The sequence below is a fragment of the Ruditapes philippinarum genome, unplaced genomic scaffold (genome assembly GCF_026571515.1).
Source record: "Ruditapes philippinarum isolate M1 unplaced genomic scaffold, ASM2657151v2 ctg2300_1_1_1_1, whole genome shotgun sequence".
Taxonomy (NCBI): Eukaryota; Metazoa; Mollusca; class Bivalvia; order Venerida; family Veneridae; genus Ruditapes; species Ruditapes philippinarum.
In genome coordinates this window covers 164,984-183,449 of record NW_026865277.1, presented here as the reverse complement: position 1 = coordinate 183,449, position 18,466 = coordinate 164,984, and the positions used below count along the sequence as shown (strand labels likewise).

At 34.4% G+C, this 18,466-nt stretch overlaps 2 protein-coding genes across 2 annotated transcripts; both read right to left on the bottom strand.

Annotated features, from left to right (window-relative positions):
* Positions 1 to 1,204: 1,204 nt before the first annotated feature.
* Positions 1,205 to 2,425, bottom strand: LOC132728485 (uncharacterized). Its single transcript, XM_060714116.1, has one exon. The coding sequence runs from the start codon at positions 2,423 to 2,425 to the stop codon at positions 1,205 to 1,207; it is 1,221 nt and encodes a 406-aa protein (XP_060570099.1).
* A 540-nt stretch (positions 2,426 to 2,965) lies between these two features.
* On the bottom strand, positions 2,966 to 4,066 carry LOC132728484 (uncharacterized). Its single transcript, XM_060714115.1, has one exon. The coding sequence runs from the start codon at positions 4,064 to 4,066 to the stop codon at positions 2,966 to 2,968; it is 1,101 nt and encodes a 366-aa protein (XP_060570098.1).
* Positions 4,067 to 18,466: the final 14,400 nt, after the last annotated feature.

The window sequence follows — 18,466 nt, the reverse complement described above, 5'->3', positions numbered from 1 at the left end:
AGTGAAAACTTTGATTATGGTATAGTAAACTATCCACATTTAGATGAGACGTACCGCATGCAACATCTGACGTAATATATATATATATGTATCTCAATTAATTAGATTTGCTAGAGCTTTTAGCAACGTGAAGGATTTTAATAAGCTAAATATTTTCATTGCTAGCAAGCAACTCAAACAGGGCTACCGCTTTTATAAATTATGAGATATTTTACAAAATTAAACAATCGTAACTTTTATTTAATCTCAAAATTCAGTAGTGATTCAAAAATGATTTCAATGGAGATTTACAAACTTCGCAAGATTTTTGGTCATTATTACAACAACTGAGTTGTAGTTTTCGCAGAAATTGTGGAGAATTGCAAGGGCAACAAACACAAGACTTGTTGAATTTTCGATATTTAATTATGTCCAACAGTCTCCGTGAAAACTGAAATAAATCAAAACAAATTATTACAATTTAAAAGTTTAAAGTCAAAACATATGATTGCAACATACGATTGCCTTTTAAATCATGACGTAAAATGGCGGCTATTGAGAACAATCGAAAAATGCAATAAAATACATCTGTTTACATCCGGATTATTTGGCATTGCCATCGTAATTAAAATAGCAGAAAACAGCAATCCGTTATTTATTTACCTCCTTGCCTCTCCATTTCCCAATATTTGTCGATCGCAGTAATTTATTTAAAATTAAAAATTACGACAAATTCGCCCAAGAAAATATCAAACCATGGCGGAAACAGTCAAGGGGATGTAACTCTGCAAATACTAAAACAAGTATATAATCCGAACAGATGCCGTACAGATACCGTAACATGGCTCCCCAAAAATAAGGAATCTTATTTTTTGAAAAAGATTACGCAAAATACTAAAAACAGCTTTCGCAAAATAGTCTAAATTAATCCTAAATAGACATAGAACTCTTAAGCTGACGCAGATTATTTTATATAACAAGTCAATACAAATACGCAAAAACCAAGCTCGCAAAATTACTTTACGGTTTTGGCCAATTCTCAAAAATAAAAGCCGCAAAAATTACTTAGTTTACAGTATCAGCAAAATTGCAAAAATTTAATCCGCAAAAATTGTTCACAGGACAGTATCATAAAAAATATAATACATACAACATAACAAACAAACTGAAATCACTGAACAGTTCCCCTTTTTTACTACAAAGTAAACGGCTCCTCGACGGGGAATCACACATTTTCACAAAGTACAATTAACTTATTTACTGGCCTATCCAAATATGACAGTGTATCACGTTTCCCTTCACTATTTAATTCTGAAGTACCAACATACAGTCTAACCTTACGAACTAGACCATCTGAATCAGGGTACAATTCAACAATTCTGCCCATACGCCACTGACATCTTGGTTGATTGTCATCTATAATAAGTACAACATCACCTACACAACAATTGCGCTTTGGAACAACCCACTTATTACGAACTTGAAGGTTTTGCAGATATTCCTTGCGCCATCTACACCAAAATTCGTTAGCTAAATACTGAATACGTCTCCATCGCTTTCTTGAATACAAGTCAGTCTTCAAAAATTTACCAGGAGGTGGCAACAGTATTTTTGATTTCATGGTAAGTAAATGATTTGGTGTAAGAGGTTCTGAAGATAAAGGATCATTCAAATTTTGAGGTGAAAGTGGGCGGCTGTTAATAATCGCAGCCGTCTCGCACATAAATGTACGCAGACTTTCATCATCAAGCTGAGCGCCGTGATGATACAATAATGATGATAGTATGCTTCTAACAGAACGTATCATACGTTCCCAAACACCACCCATGTTACTAGCATTTGGAACATTCATTTTAAACTCTATAAAATCACAACCTTCCTTTTGCAAAAACATATGAACTTGTGAAATATCCATTACAGACAAAGCATTAGCTAATTCACGTTCAGCACCTACACAATTTGTTCCCCTGTCTGACCTTAACACTCTAACTGGACCACGTACAGCTAAAAATCTGCGCAAAGCATTAATAAACGAGTCGGTTGTTAAAGAGTTAGCGGATTCTAAATGAACAGCACGACAACACAAGCAAGTAAAAACCACACCGTAACGTTTTAATTCTTTTCGACCCTCTTTTATTAACCACGGCCCAAAATAGTCAACTCCACTGTACGTAAAGGGAGGTGAAGGTTCTAACCTATCCTCAGGCAAATCTGCCATCTTTTGCACTTGATTACCACCTCGTAACCTACGACAAGTTACACAACGACTGATGAAACTATAAACAGCTGAACTAAGTCCAACAATCCAAAAGCCATTAGACCTAATCTCATTACTTGTCATTCCGCGCCCTTGATGATTAACACGTAAATGACAGTGTCTTATAACTAATTCTGTAACATGACTTTCTTTTGGTAATATTATTGGATGTTTCAATCCAGTAACCATTTCTGCATTTTTTAGTCTACCAACTACACGAAGAATACCATCAGTGTCAAAAAAAGGGATCCAAGCGATAAAAGACTCGAATTACTCTTAAGAAAATAGTTTTTTGACCTTTAACAGCTTGTTGTCTATCAACAATATGCGCACTACTTTCTACCCTTCAGCAAATTTAGCTCTTCAGTGAAGGCTTTTGCTTGAACAGACTTAATAATCAAATGTTCTGCTTCAACAAGCTGACTTACCTGTATGAATAGTTTTGTCATGTTGGTTTGAGATACCCTCATTACAATTATTTGTTCATGAGCTCACTGTTTTTGTTCACAAGCTGTCTTAGAATTTTGATATACTTAATGCAAAGTGCTATGGCCCTTTTTAAACGAACCCAATCAGATAAATATTGCATGTTCTCACATATTTGATAACAACTAACCACGTCAGAACTTGTGTTAAAGACCTGAACTTTCCGCAATTCGCAAATCGTCATCTGAAAGCTTAAAGGTATGTTCTCACTAGATTGGCAATATTTCTGATTGCCAAAGAAATTCAGGACCAGAAGAACCAAGTAGCACTGTTTACAAGGGACGATACAGAAACACCTCGAGATGCCATGTCTGCCGGATTCTCTTTCGTATTCACATAGTTCCATTTAGAAACATCAGAGTGATTATGGATTTGCTGCACACGATTAGCTACATATACATGAAAACGACGAGAATCATTTGCTATATAACCCAAAACAACCTTACTATCTGTCCAGTAGTAATCTACAGCATTGTTCAAGTCTAGTTCTCGTTGTAACAAGCTACTAACCTTAACAGAAACAACAGCAGTAGTCAACTCAAGTCTGGGAATAGTAATAATCTTTAAAGGAGCAACCCTAGACTTTGCTATAACAAGAGAACAGTGTACTTGTTGTTTGTCATTGACTAGTCTTAAATAGGAACACTGGCCATAGCCATGTACACAAGCATCTGAAAAGTGGTGTAATTCTGTCACAACTACAGTACCAAAATCTTCAGGCTTAAAGCACCTTTTAACTTCTAAATTTCTTAAACCCGCAAGTTCAGACCTCCATCGTTCCCACTTAGATCTTAAAGTGTCTGGTATTGGACTATCCCAATCTACTTGATCTGAACAAAGGCTCTGAAGGATTTGTTTTCCCACTAACACAACAGGACTGATAAATCCTAGAGGATCATAAACAGAATTTACAGTTGCTAAAATACCACGCCTTGTAAAAGGTTTATCTGACAATGTAATGCGGAACTGGAAACAATCAGACTCTATACTCCACTGAACCCCCAGTGCCCTTTCTAAAGGAAGATTATCAGTCAGAAGATCAATATCTGTAAACCCTTTGGCTCTGTCTTCAGGAGCAACATGCTGCAGAAGACTTTTAGAATTAGAGAGGAACTTATGTAATCGCAGTCCACCCTTTTTTAACATTTCAGTGCATCTACTTATAAGACTCATAGCTTCCTTGTCTGAAGGCAATGATGTTAACCCATCATCTACATAAAAGTCGCGCCTTACAAAATTTGCTATGTCAGAACCAAATTCCCCTTCATAATCTGAAGCAATCTGCTTCAGTCCAAAATTAGCACACCCAGGTGAAGAGGCCGCACCAAAGAGATGCACACACATGCGGTAAGCAACTGGATCAGTATCAAACAACAAGGAAAGGCGGCGTCGCCATTTTCCCACCAAAGGAATCGCAACAAATCTCGCTGATCTGGGCTTACTCTAAACTGAAAAAAACATTTGCTCTATGTCACACATCACTGCGACCTGTTCTTTCCGAAATCTACAAAGAACGCCTATCAGTGCATTGGTAAGATCAGGGCCTTGTAATAGACAGTTATTTAAAGACTTGCCCTTAAACTGAGCACTACAGTCAAACACAACTCTTATTTTCTCTGGTTTTTTGGGATGGTAAACACCATGATGAGGTACATACCATACTACACTTTTGTTAGAATCAAGACTTCATAACCTCAGATCCCCTTTCAAAATTCCATTTTATTTTAGTTCCGCCTGGCCCAAATTGTTTTCTCGTTTTAGGGCAACGCCATTTTTTTCTTTTGGGGACCATATGCCGCTTTTCATGAATTTGGCACTACCGTGTCCACATTGAAGGTTCCATGATAACCGCCATATTGAACACATCTGGCGGATGTTTCAAAATTCTAAATTTTAAACCCAGTTCATGTTAAATGTTGAATTCTGCTTAAGCCGGTGGCTAGGGGGCGTGGACGGTAAACTTGCACTTTCCAGTACCGTCCGCCAATATGAACAGGCTCAATCAAACCGAGCCTGCAACATTTTCAATTTTGCCGTGTTGGGCTTTCTTTAGGGATTCTGTATTTATCTATTTTTTGAGACCTTCTCTGCATAACCCTTGTTTATCATGTCTTGCATAAAAACACAATAATGACTACAGAACTGCTCGTCACTCTGCAACCGACGTTTTAAGTGGTTTAAACGACCAACAGCCAAGTTCTTGTTATCGGGTAAGTTAACTTCTTTATCTTTTAAAGGCAACGGCATTTCATAATGACCATCTGTCTGTTTAACACCTAATTTAAGAATTTCAAGGAACTTCTTGTCTTCAACGGACATAGTAACATCATGAGTATTTCTTTCACTGAATTCTAGATTCATCATTCTAACAATATCAGCAGGGTTAATTACCTCTTTAACCTTATTCTTGAAAGATACCAAAACTCTATCTACACTTAAGTCACTATCATTCCCTGACAAAGATTGACCTACCTCGCAAACTACTACTCTATGACTTACACCTACTGGGTCACAATCACTAAGATAATCAGCATTATCCACGATACCTACAATACTCCAACCAAGATCTGTTCGCAACGCAAATGGACCACCTAAGTCAGATGAGACAACATCCCGAGGCAGGAAAGAGCCACGAAAAAAATTGTAGCCAATAAGTAACCCTATTTCACAATTCTGTAATGGTGCAATTTTGTCAAGCAATAGAAAATTCAAGAATGGCCAAGTTCTAGCCATAGTCTGGTGTGGGGATATGTGAACTGGGTTTGTCAGGCATTATTTGCCTGGTGTATGTATTTGGAAGAGACAATAACTCTGTCTGCTGATAGCCTCTTACTCGCAAACCTTTAATTCTTCGACTTTCCACTAATTTATTTTCTGCATACATCGTAGAAAGCAACAGATTAACTTGAACACCAGATATTCCCAGGGATTTGCAAGTATCTTCAAGGACAAATGTTGTGTCAGATTGTGAATCTAAAAGTGCATAAACTAGTTTCTCATTATTTGGAAAATCTTCATGAGAAATATATACAGGAACTATCATAGAGCTCATCTGCCCTGAACCAGTATGAGAGACAAAGGAAGTACTACATTCAGTTTCCTTATGGTTTGTATTACAGGTAGCTTCCCCATTAGATTGTTTAGCTGAGTTCCCATTTTCTAACTGATCCCCATGAAAAAGCGTATGATGCATTTTCTTACAAATGTCACACCTTTTCTTATATCTACATGTCTTTGCAACATGTCCCCGATGTAAACACCCAAAACATAACCCCTTCTCCCGAGACAAAGACTTTCTTTCCTTAACTGATTTCAGCAAGAAATCTCTACAGACATTAATATCATGACCCTTACCAAAAATAACACATTCCCTTTTTTGTTCTTTGTGGAACCCTACTTATACTAAATTTTTAGTAACTTTCTTTTGGCCCTTCCGGGAAGAAAGAAATGCACTAGAACTTACGGCCAATTCCTTTTATCAGACTTAGATTTTCCTCGTACTGAACTGATCTCGATCAACCTTTAAAGACTGAAGCGAAGTAACCGGGTCACAAGCTATTTTTGCCTCTTTACTTATAAGACGCATAAATTCACGAAATTGTGGGAACATCCTGTGTTCTTCTTTCCACTGAACTGCCAACCTGTTCCATTTGTTAACAACCCACTCGGGAAGCTTCGACAACATTTTCCTATTTTCCCGCTCATCATCTAAAACACTAAGAAAACCTACACTACCCATAGCAGTATGACACTGAGTCAAGAAGTCTGAAAAGCGCCTTAAACTTAGACCATCACGAGACTGAATTCTAGGCCATTTTTCTAGCTTATCACGAAAAGCATTGGCAACTACAAAAGGATCACCAAAACGCTGTTCTAATAATGCCTTTGCATCTGCATAGGCATCTTCTGATGAAAGCAAAAAGAAATTGGCAACAACTTCTCTGACAGAGGCACTAAGGTACTTTTGTAAGTAATGGATTTTTTCCGAAGGCGGAATTTGCCTTTTCTCAATTAAGGTTTGGAAAGCAGCCTTCCAACCAGGATATTTTAAAGGATCACCATCAAATACACTTGGTTCTGGAGGGGGCAAACGACTTAAGATGAGCTGATCAGTTAAAGACTGGGTGAGTTTTAAAAGCTCTTGTTAGTCCCCTACCGGTTTAACCGGAGGGGACTTTAGGTTTACCCTCCGTCCGTCTGTCCGTCTGTCTGTCCGTCTGTCCGTCTGTCTGTCTGTCTGTCAGTCTGTCAGTCCGTCAGTCCGTCCGTCCACAAAACTGGATCCCGCGATAACGCAAAAAGTACTGAAAATATTTTTATGAAACTTGATATATGGATAGATGGCAGTATGGAGATTATGCACGTCTTTTTTTTTTCTTCCTATGTTGAAAATTCTGGTTGCTATGGCAACAAATAGTTCTGAAAATATGGGCAAATTTAACACATAAACTGGAAATCCAGTAATAACTCAAAAAGTACTGAAAATAGTTTTTATGAAACTTGAAAATATGGGTAGATGGCAGTCTGGAGATTATGCAGACATATTTTTCTTTTCTTCCTATGTTCAAAATTCTGGTTGCTATGGCAACAAATAGCCCTGAATTTCAAGATTTCTGATTTAAATTTTTCAGCTTTTTCACTATATGTTTCTTTTATTTCTTAAGGTGTTTACTTCAAACTTTAAATATAAGTTTTCTGGTCATCAAACCACATCATAATGTGACAAGGTTTATAACTCTAAGCACAAAAAATATCAGTGATTACCTCCCTTGAACTTAGATTTTTTGTAGGGGAAAAAATGTTGTCTTTTTAAATAACTTATTTATTTCCTAATGTATCTACTTCAAACTTCAATATATATGTTTCTTATTATCACTCGACATTTTTTTGAGAAGGTTAAATACTCTAGCAAGACTATTTCCAGAATTATGTCCCCCTTGAACTTAGATTTTTTTTCGAGAAACTGGTATTTTTCACTCCAATCTTCTTCATTCCTTATTGGACTTACTTTAAAATCCCACATCGTAATAATATGACCAAGGTTGTATAAACATAATTTCCTTAACTAAGCATGGAAACCATTAACACATTACTGTGATATAGACAAACTTATTTTAGTATGCTTTGTGGTTGATATTTCCAAAAGAATACAGACTTCATCCTCAAAAATTCATTAATAATGGGCAATACACAGGAGTGTATGACAATGTAAAGAACTTTTTGAGGGACCGGTAGGGGACTACTGTATTGCCCACAATACTATCAAATGCTTGTTGAGTAACATTCTCATTAGTTCCTGCCTGCAAGTTAGAACATTCAAGACTTGGAACATTGTTACCAAATGGACTAGGATTCACAAGAAATTCTTGTTGTACAGATGTACCTAGTATTGGCTGAGGATCAGAAGAAAATACATTAGAAATTACAGGGGGAGGCTGTATCTGAGGTTTAACATCTGAAATAACACCCTTTGTCACCGTATTTTGATTAGAATTATGCCAAATATCCATATGACTATTAACATAGTTCTCAGTATAGTCTGGGTAACTTGGAATTGCTAATTTTTGCTGGGGAAATAAACTTTTTTTTTATGAATTTGCCCTCATCATAAGTTCCCCATTGTTTTTAAAAAACCAAAAAAATTTTTGCTTCAGCCTTGCTATTTTTTTTCTAAAATTAAAATTTTAAATCAAGTTAAAGCCTTTTTGCTTTACTTTCTACATCAAAAAATTTTAATTTTTTTTTCCCCAAAAAGCGGCTGCTTCAGCAACAACATTTTTAAAACCTTTTTAAAAATGTAAAGTAAAACGAGAAGCCCTTTGATAACCTTTGAACTACTTTTTTTTCAAAAGAAACAGATGTCCCGTGACTTTTTTCCCAAAAACTGCAACCCTTTAATTTATTCAGTATTTGGGGTACAAAAATTTTTCTGATGATCTATTTCAAACACTATTCAAAAATAGAAAAAAAATTTCTATTTAATTCATTTTCATAGACTCATTTAATTGGACAAAATGTTCCAAAAAAAATGGAACTTAACATCCCTTAAATAATTAATCAAGATCATTTTTCTTGCCAACCTCGAAAAAACTTCAAACATTAGTTTCGTCCAGTCAGTAAAATAGAAAATTTTCCAAACAAAAAACGCCCATGCCGAGACGGCAGCTTTTAAATTCTTTTTTCAAATAAACATACCTTTGATAAAATAACCCTTTTCCGTTTGCTTGCGGCGCTCCCTTAAACTTGTTCATAACCTCAATGTTTTCTGTTAAAGTATCAATCTTGTTAAGCGTTTTCTGCCATTGATAGAACTGTACTTACAAAACAGGAAAAAAAAAATTCAAATCATGATAGCTAAACGAAAAATTGGTTTAACAACAAAAGGCCATTGAAATTTTTTAAATCAAAAAATTAGTTACAACTAAAAGTTTCAAAAGTGACCTTAAACCTTAGGCTATACATAACAATAGTTTGTATTTTTATACCTAAAATATATACTCAACAACAATTAAAGGGTCACAGTTCTATGCTATACTCAATCACTTTTTTATTGTAATTAATAACTGATGCCTAACTTTACTATAAATAATTTACTTCTAAAGGGAATTAACAAAACTGCCCAAAATATTTTCCCTATAAACATATATTAAAAACTATCAAAAAAAGCAGAAAACCGTTTATCGATAAAAAAACAAAAATTGTACTTAATCAGGGAAACTTTAAAAATTCAGTAACACCAAAAAATTTTTTTAAAAATTTTTGTCCCAAATTTTTCAAAAAATTTTCAAAAATTGGGGTATCTTTTAAAACCCTTTTAAAAAATTGCAGAGTACAATACATTCAATAATATCGCAGAGTAAAACCCCAAATCCCCTTTTTCCCAAAACCCCTGAAACCTTTTTTGGCAATTTTAAAATTGAAACCCCAGTAAATTTAAAGATTCATATATATAAAGATAGCTGTGCCCTTTCCCCGCTTATTAAAATTATCAATTTAAAATATCCAAAACCAGTTTTCAAAATTTGGGATTCAGGTGGCTAGGCATTCCTTGCCAACCTTCCAGTTCAAACATTCCTTAAAGTGACATTTATATGCTCATATTTTCATATCAAAGGGGGAGCTAAATTTACTTTAAAATTTCAAAAAAACTGCTGCTAAAATTTGGGGTTTTCCAAACCGTTGATAAATTGGGAAAAAAGTTCAAATTAAAATTTAAATGTGCTTTTAAAAAATAAAAAAACTTTCCCCCCTCTTTTTAAAAAACTTTAGCGTTATAGGTAAATTCTAAAAGAATTTAAAAGAAATTTTATTTTTGGGTCTGTGCATTAAATTTTTTTGTTTTATGGAAAAGGGAAAATTTTTTAAATTAAAAAGGGTTTTGGGAAAATGAAAATTAATTTTCGATATTTCACTGTTCACTTGAATATATACCCTTGATGGGCAAAAATGCACTTTAAGTTGTTCACACCCAAAAACATCAGTTTTTCAAAGTGACTGGGGATTCCCGGCCAAAAATTTTTTCCAGTTAAAACAGTCACGTGAAAAAAAATGCGGGGAGGGGTTTTAAAACCACGAAATTTTGGGGGGATTTTTTTGGGGTGGATGCCATCTTTTAGTAGATGTTTTAAAACGAGTAAACTTCCCCGGGCGGCCTTTTTTCTTTCCCGCTTCTTTTTTAAAAACGAGATTTTTAAAGGGTTTTGGGAATAGTTTTTCCTAATTTTCGGAAATTTTTGTCATCAATTTTTTTATTTTTCGAAGGGTTTTAAAATTCTGAAGCTAAAAATCTCATTTTTAAATGCAAATATTCTGATGCCCCCTTTAAAACCCTTCCAAAGTGCTAATTGAATAATAGGGCACATGTAAATATGTTAGTCTGGACATTAGGACTTCCATCGCATAATGTACGAATTTTTGTCAAAATTTATTTTCAGCTCGTTGACAGGATCTCCCTTTTTTCAAATAAATATACCTGTTTTCTTTAAAAAGTAAGGTCGCAAGTACCTGTCCAAATATATATGAACACCTTACCGTAGTCTCTTGTAAGCTTAGTTAAATTTCTAGTCAGCCAACAATATCTATCACTGGTTGTTGCGCCCACTTTTTATAGCACCAAAATAATTTTATCAGAAATATCTGAATGATCAACATGGGCCTTTAAATACCTGGCCTTACTGTCTGAAATTATGACTGGCCTCCATGTGATATTCTGGACGTCCCGCAAAATTGGATCGTTCTATTTTTCTTCACCAGTTTACTGTTACTCATGGACGGAGTTTTCACTATTACAAACAACACTGAGTTGTAGTTTTACGCAGAAATTGTGGAGAATTGCAAGGGGCAACAAACAAAAAAGAACTGGTTTGAATTTTTCGATATTTAATTATGTCCAACAGTCTCCGTGAAAACTAAAATAAATCAAAACAAATTAAATTACAATTTTAAAAGTTTAAAGTCAAAAACATATGATTGCAAAACATACGATTGCCTTTTAAATCATGACGTAAAATGGCGGGCTATTGAGAACAATCGAAAAATGGCAATAAAAATACATCTGTTTACATCCGGATTATTGCCGCATTGCCCGCATCGTAATTAAAATAGCAGGCAGAAAAACAGCAAATCCGTTATTTATTTTAACCTCCTTGCCCTCTCCATTTCCCATATTTGTCGAATCGCAGGGGGAATTTTTTTAAAATTAAAAAAATTACGACAAATTCGCCCAAAAAATATCAAACCATGGCGGAAACAGTCAAGGGGATGTATCTCTGCAAATACTAAAACAAGTATATAATCCGAACAGATGCCGTACAGATACCGTAACAGTCATTGTTGCCTTTTATAAAATTATTAAACGTTTAACCAAAGGAGGTTTTGACTTTACCTTTTTAGATATACCGCATGCTTAGTGTTCAACACTTTAACAATTGGTCCTTTCCTCTTTTGATTACATCTGACGGACCAAGTGGGATACTCTATGATCGACAGTTCTGATACCCTTTGCAAGGCAGAAGACGAACATTAAGGCAATTCAGTCCCAAAGGGCATAAAGAACTGTCCATCATAAAGTATCCCACTTGGTCCGCCAGATGTAAGCAAAAGAGGAAAGGACCAACTGTTAAAGTGTTCACTTAGCATGCGGTATATGTGGTCCGACAGATGTAATCAAAAAAGGAAGGACCAACTGTTAAAGTATTGAACACCTAGCATGCGGTATATCTAAAAAAGTAGGGTCAAAAGTTAAAAGTTTAATAATTTGAGTAAAGGCAACAGAAAAATTACAATGACCAAAGATCTTGCCACGTTTGTAAATATTATCTCTATTATCATTTTGGAATCACTACTGAATTTTGAGATTAAATCAAAGCTACGATTGTAAAATTTTGTAAAATATTTACGTAATTTATAAAAGCGAAAGCCTTGCTTGAGTAGCTTGATAGTAATGAAAATATTTAGCTTTTTTTAAAAACCCACACGTTCTAAAAACTCCTTGGAATCTAATTTCCCGAGATTTAATTTTACCCCGGGGCAGAAATTTGGGGTTTCGGACGGGCCCCATCTAAATTTTAATAGTTTTACTTATTACCAAAAATTTAAAGTTTTCCCCTTTTATCATTTTGATTTTTGGTGAAAGGAAATTGTTTTAAATTTTATTTAAAATGAAGGAACCCCAAAAAAAAAGGTTTAAACGGAATTTAAATTAAACTTCCAATACTTTTCTTTCAACTGAAAATTTTGGGGGGGCCCCGGTTTGGCGGGTTTGGTTTTGGGGGTTTTACCACCCCTGAGGTGAAGGGCAAATTGACGCCCCGCGGGAACCACGTACGAAGGCATCGTACTCTAAATACGACGTCGTGTACATGTCATGTGACCTTCGCGTGTCCTGCTGGTGAACTACTGGGTTAAAAAATTGCATCTTTGATGTGAATTCGTGTGTGTTTTGGATACGATCGCGTGACGTTCGGTAGGAATCGTTTGTGGCTCGGATGCAATCGCGTGACCTTCTGTAGGAATTTTATTTGTTTCGGCTGTTGAGAGACTATCGACCAATTTTGGGGCGAAATTAAAAATTTCATATTCTTATTCCCATCTGGTGTCAATTTCGGGACAGTGTGACGCCTGTGGGACAGTGTGACGCCTGCATTACTGTTTATATACCATAGTGTGTACGTCAATAAGTAGACAACCTACAGAATATACACAAATAAGGACATACCATCAACCTGGATAAATTGTTTCTTTTATCTGTCTAATGCATATATAATCAGCAAATCATATGTTTGAATCACAAAAATGTGATATTCTTAAATTACATGCTTTGTTTATAGAAAACAAAATAAAAGAAGAAGAGAAATAGATGTTAAAAGATTTAATGGTCCAAACGTCTCATAAAATGTTGTTTTTTTTTGTGAAAAATCAAATGTGATTAGTATAAAACTTTGCTTCAAGAAGAGAATATACTTACACTTGAAAATCAGATTTTCTGAAATTATTTATATTGTATTATAATTTGAACGTGTTGAAAAAATATGTTTCCTATCATAAGTTTTAAAATACATAAATATTCTTATCGGACTTATTCATTTAACAGCAGTTTAATCAAGACTTAATTAAGACTATGTACCAAGTACATGATAAAACGTATGTTAAGTAATTATGCAAAAGATTAAACGATCTTTCTAGTAAATTAAAAGCTGAGTATATTTATTTTACTAACAAAACTCTGTACATTATATAATATGAAGAATTTGTATTGTTTTGTAAAAATTAATTTGTAATCGTGCTGAGGCGACAAAATTGTTATAATTATAACTTGTTTGGTTTGTCTTACATAGTCTTTAATGATTCGTGTCATCTAGAGGGTAACGATAACAAGACATCACATTACAAAGTGTTTATGTAAAAAATCTCGAAAACAAGAGTAAGACTTTGAACGATAGATCATGTCACGTAGTTTCAGTAATCTGTTCTATATAATCGATTCAGTATCTTAGATATATTCAACAATGGCAATTTATTTTATGCTTTTACATAAGACGATCGTGCTTCCACATTTATATAACATGTGAAAAAATCTGGGTTTAAAAATACCAAAATTTCAAATCCATTTTTAATTTTTTCAATTCCGAAAGTACTATTAATAGTACGCCCTTTATTGAGCTTTAAATTTAAAAAAATTTTACTAAAAATGATTTATTTTTTTCGTAAGGTGTTTTTAACCAACTTATGGGATTTCCCCTGTAAAGAAAATGTACCCAAATTTAAAATATATATAAAATTTAAAAAAAGAAACTGGGAAATTTTTTACCAATCATATGGCTAAAATGTTACACCCCTTTAAGGGGAAAATAAAGATAAAAAAAGATAATAACCCCTTTTTTTAAGTTTAATTGACAAATTAAACCCCTTTATTGATTTTGAAAAAATATTTTTCCCAAAAGTTTTTTACGAGATTGGAAACATTTTTCAACACTTAGCCAAAGGGGTTTTTTACAAATTTAATTTTTTGGGAAAAAAAAAAAATCATCTTGTCAAACAATAACTTTCTACAATACTGACAGCTTAATTAGGGAACAGTCGTATAAGATGCTATAAGATGATTCTGATGTTCTGTGTTGTTTTTTTTTTTGTTTTGTTTTGTTTTGTTAAAGAATGATTTTCATTGGAATAGAAAAATACATACAAAATGCATGATACGCCTGTATCAATACATAGCGTAGTATTTGCGTTAAACCTTTAAAAATATATTTAGTTTAGTCACGGTTATGTATTTTTGAAGTCGATGGAGTTCCTTTAAGAGAAATAAACCTGTATTCTAAGATTGAGTTTTACTCATCCCATTTTAGGTTTTTATGTTAACAATAATATTAATCGGGACGGTATGGTCGGTTATATTATTAGTTAAAAAGAGTGTTGACAGGTTATATGTTATTTGTAAAAATGACCCGAGCCGCTGGGCGAGGGTTATATTGCAAACAGCCGTTTATATACGTTTATAAAGCTTTATTTACATGGCTTCTGTCAGTTTATTAAGAAATCACATTTTTATTCTCCCCAAAAGATTTCGGGGGAGCATATAGTCGTCGGGTTGTCTGTCCGTCCGTCAGTCCGTACGTAGGTACGTCTCGAATTCGTGTCCGGCCCATAACTTTGTTATTTGAAGTCGGATTTAAAAATTATTTTACAGAAGCGATCACCATATTGAGACAACGTGTCGCGCGCAACATTTAGGTCGCTACCTTGAAGGTCAAGGTCACAGCATGACCTTGCAGCAAAATCGTGTCCGGTCCATAACTTCATTATTTGAAGTCGGATTTTAAAAATATTTCACAGAAATGATCACCATATTGAGACGACGTGTCGCGCGCAGCATCTGGGTCGCTACCTTGAAGGTCAAGGTCACAGCATAACCTTTCAGCAAAATCGTGTCCGGTCCATAACTTTGTCATTTGAAATTGGATTTTAAAAATATTTCACAGAAATGATCACCATATTGAAAATCGTGTCCGGTCCATTACTTTGTTATTTGAAGTTTGATTTTAAAAATATTTCACAGAAATGATCACCATATTAAGACGATGTGTCGCGCGCAACATGTGGGGCGCTTCCTTCAAGGTCAAAATCACAGCATGACCTTGCAGCAAAATCGTGTCCGGTCCATAACTTTGTTATTTGAAGATGAATTTTAAAAATATTTCACAGAAATGATCACCATATTGAGACGACGTGTCGCGCGCTATATTGCAACATTTTGATCGCTACTTTGAAGGTCAAGGTCACAGCATGACTTTGCAGCAAAATCGTGTCCGGTCCATAAATTTGTTATTGAAGTCGGATTTAAAAAATATTCCACAGAAATGATCACCATATTGAGACGATATGTCGCGCGCAACATGTGGGTCGCTTCCTTGAAGGTCAATGTCACAGCATGACCTTGAAGCAAAATCGTGTCCGGCCCATAACTTCGCTATTTGAAGTTGGATTTAAAAAGTATTTCACAGAAATGATCATCATATTAAGATGACGTGTCATGCACAACATTAAAGTCGCTACATTGAAGGTCAAGGTCACAGCATGACCTTGCAGCAAAATTGTGTCCGGCACATAACTAATTATTTGAAGTCGGATTTTACAACTATTTCACAGAAATGATCACCACAATGTAACATTGTGTCGCGCGCAACATTTGGGTCTCTACCTTGAAGGTCAAGGTCACGGTATGACCTTGCAGCAAAATCGTGTCTGGCCCATAACTTTGTTACTGAAATTCGGATTTAACAACTATTTCACAGAGATGATCACCATATTGAATCGACGTGTCACATGCAACATTTGGGTCACTACCTTGAAGGTCATGGTCACAGCATGACCTTGCAGCAAAATAATGTCAGGCGCATAACTTCGTTATTTGAAGTCGGATTTTACAACTATTTCACAAAAATGATCACCATATTGAGACAATGTGTCCTGCTCAATATTTGGGTTGTTTTTACACTTTGAACTTTGTCTGTGACATAACTCTGACACAACAAGAGGTATACCTTCATGTGTCCAAAACCTATTCGGGGAGCATCACCCGGTTCAACCGGCTCTTGTTTCTCTGAAAAAGAAGTTTTCTGTATTATCAATTCTTCATAAAGCTCACTGACATGTTATATGGCCGTATATAAAAGGTTGTTTGCAATATATATATATATATATATATATATATATATATGCTTATATAGGGCAATATAACCTGTCAAGAATCTTACAACTAATAATGTCGTGAAACTCAAACAAATAAATTGTGTGAACGTAGCCTTGCCTTGTTGATTTATAGCTCAATTAAAAGTTATTTCAGTAATTTAAAGTCTCTAGTTATAGTACACACCATACAAGGACAATAAGAGTTCGTATATAAATAAATGTAGTGATAAATAAATTATTATCAGTTCAAGTATTATACTATTCTAAAAGTTTAATATATTATTTTTAGTTGGAATTTACGTCACCACCAACACAGTATATATCATATGACAAATGTTCAGCATAACTGGTTTTAGAAGACTTTGGTTCCTTTCGGTACATTAACGGGAATCTGAATAGAACCATCGACGTTCCGTAAGCTAAGTAGAGAGCTTCCTCACATAAACATATTCGAAAGTTCTTTTTGAATCCACAGCAGTGACGAGCAAGTTTAAAGTCAATGACCTTAACAACTCGGCAATAGATGCACTTCCAAAGGGGTTCAAATTATCTCAAAACTATACATGGAAAAGTAGTTCTTATAAACTAAAACGTTATTTACACATTTCATTTCTTACTATCCCGATAGTATCGATAAATGCATATTTGTAAAGGTTCACCATAAAACGTGATTGGCGAATATGTTTCCTGTAACAATACCTGTCTATGAAGCGCAGACTGATAATCATTGATCACTTCTAAAATTCTATTTTATTCATTTTAGCCAACTTTTACTCACTCGCATAATTTACAGCGGGACCATACGCCGTAATTATTAATAAATGAGTGTACAACTAATTTGAGAGGAAACCATTTGAAACAGCTTGCAATTTAATGAATATTTGTGCAGATATATAAAAATGAATTGTTTCATAATGGAAGATCCGTCATACCATAAATAATTGTGTTGATAGTATTCAGTATCATACTCGACAACAAATCACAATGTAATGCAACAGGAAACAAATTGGTCTAGAACATTTATTTGTCATCATATAAATGTTCATACTAAATCGCTAAGAACTTTAAAATGATATATTTTTATTGTTTGTCTTTCAAAAATTTAAAATTTTATAGAAAATATTCTCATACTTCAATCACCGCAATAAAATTAACGGTTATATGATACGCGTGTATCCATTCTTATATTATTCCGATAGAGACATAGTTTATTAATTGAAAACAGACTAGCTCTGTTATTTAATTAACCAACGCCTATTGTACATTAAAGAACGTGCAAAATTCAGAAGTTACCATGCTCGTTTGAAATATATACGTGCCATAGCACGAAAAAACAAATCATATTTTTGTAAATGTACATTATGTCTTGAGAATGAATCAGTGTTGACTAATCGTCGTTATATTGAGACGCTTCAGCCGGTACGGTACTAATAGTATATATTTTTTAATCTGTTAAATCTTTTTAATCTCTTTAAACCCCATATGTCTACGAACAGCACTAATTTAATAAGTGCTTAATAGTAAATTGAAAACAAATACAAAGGCCCATTCCAATGCAAACATAGTTAATGAAACAAAATTTCCATATATACAATCCACGAAAAAGGATCCCTTAAGAACTTAAAAACGGCAATTCTGAAAATGTTCAATCTCAACTCGATGAACGTTACTACTTCACGACCCTTGCACCAGCTTACTTAGAAGTCAACATTTAAAAATGACAATGATGAAATTTTAAATATCGCACCATTCGCAGATGTGTTCATTGGGCGGTTATTATGGAATAGTTAATGTGAAACGTTCGTGCTATTCAAGGAAAAGCGAAGTATGGTCCCCATTTAAGATAATGTGTGTGGCAGCAAACAAACTGCGGAAGTTAATAAATAAAGTTTTGAAAGATATTCTGAGGTTATGAAGCCAGCACATCAAAGGTAAGACGTCAAAAGACGAAATTGTATAGCAAATGTATACAGTGAATAGATTTTAAAGTTTTTGAAGCATAGTATTTTCTAAAATGAGCAGCATGGTTTATGAAACATTTGACTTTAAACAAAT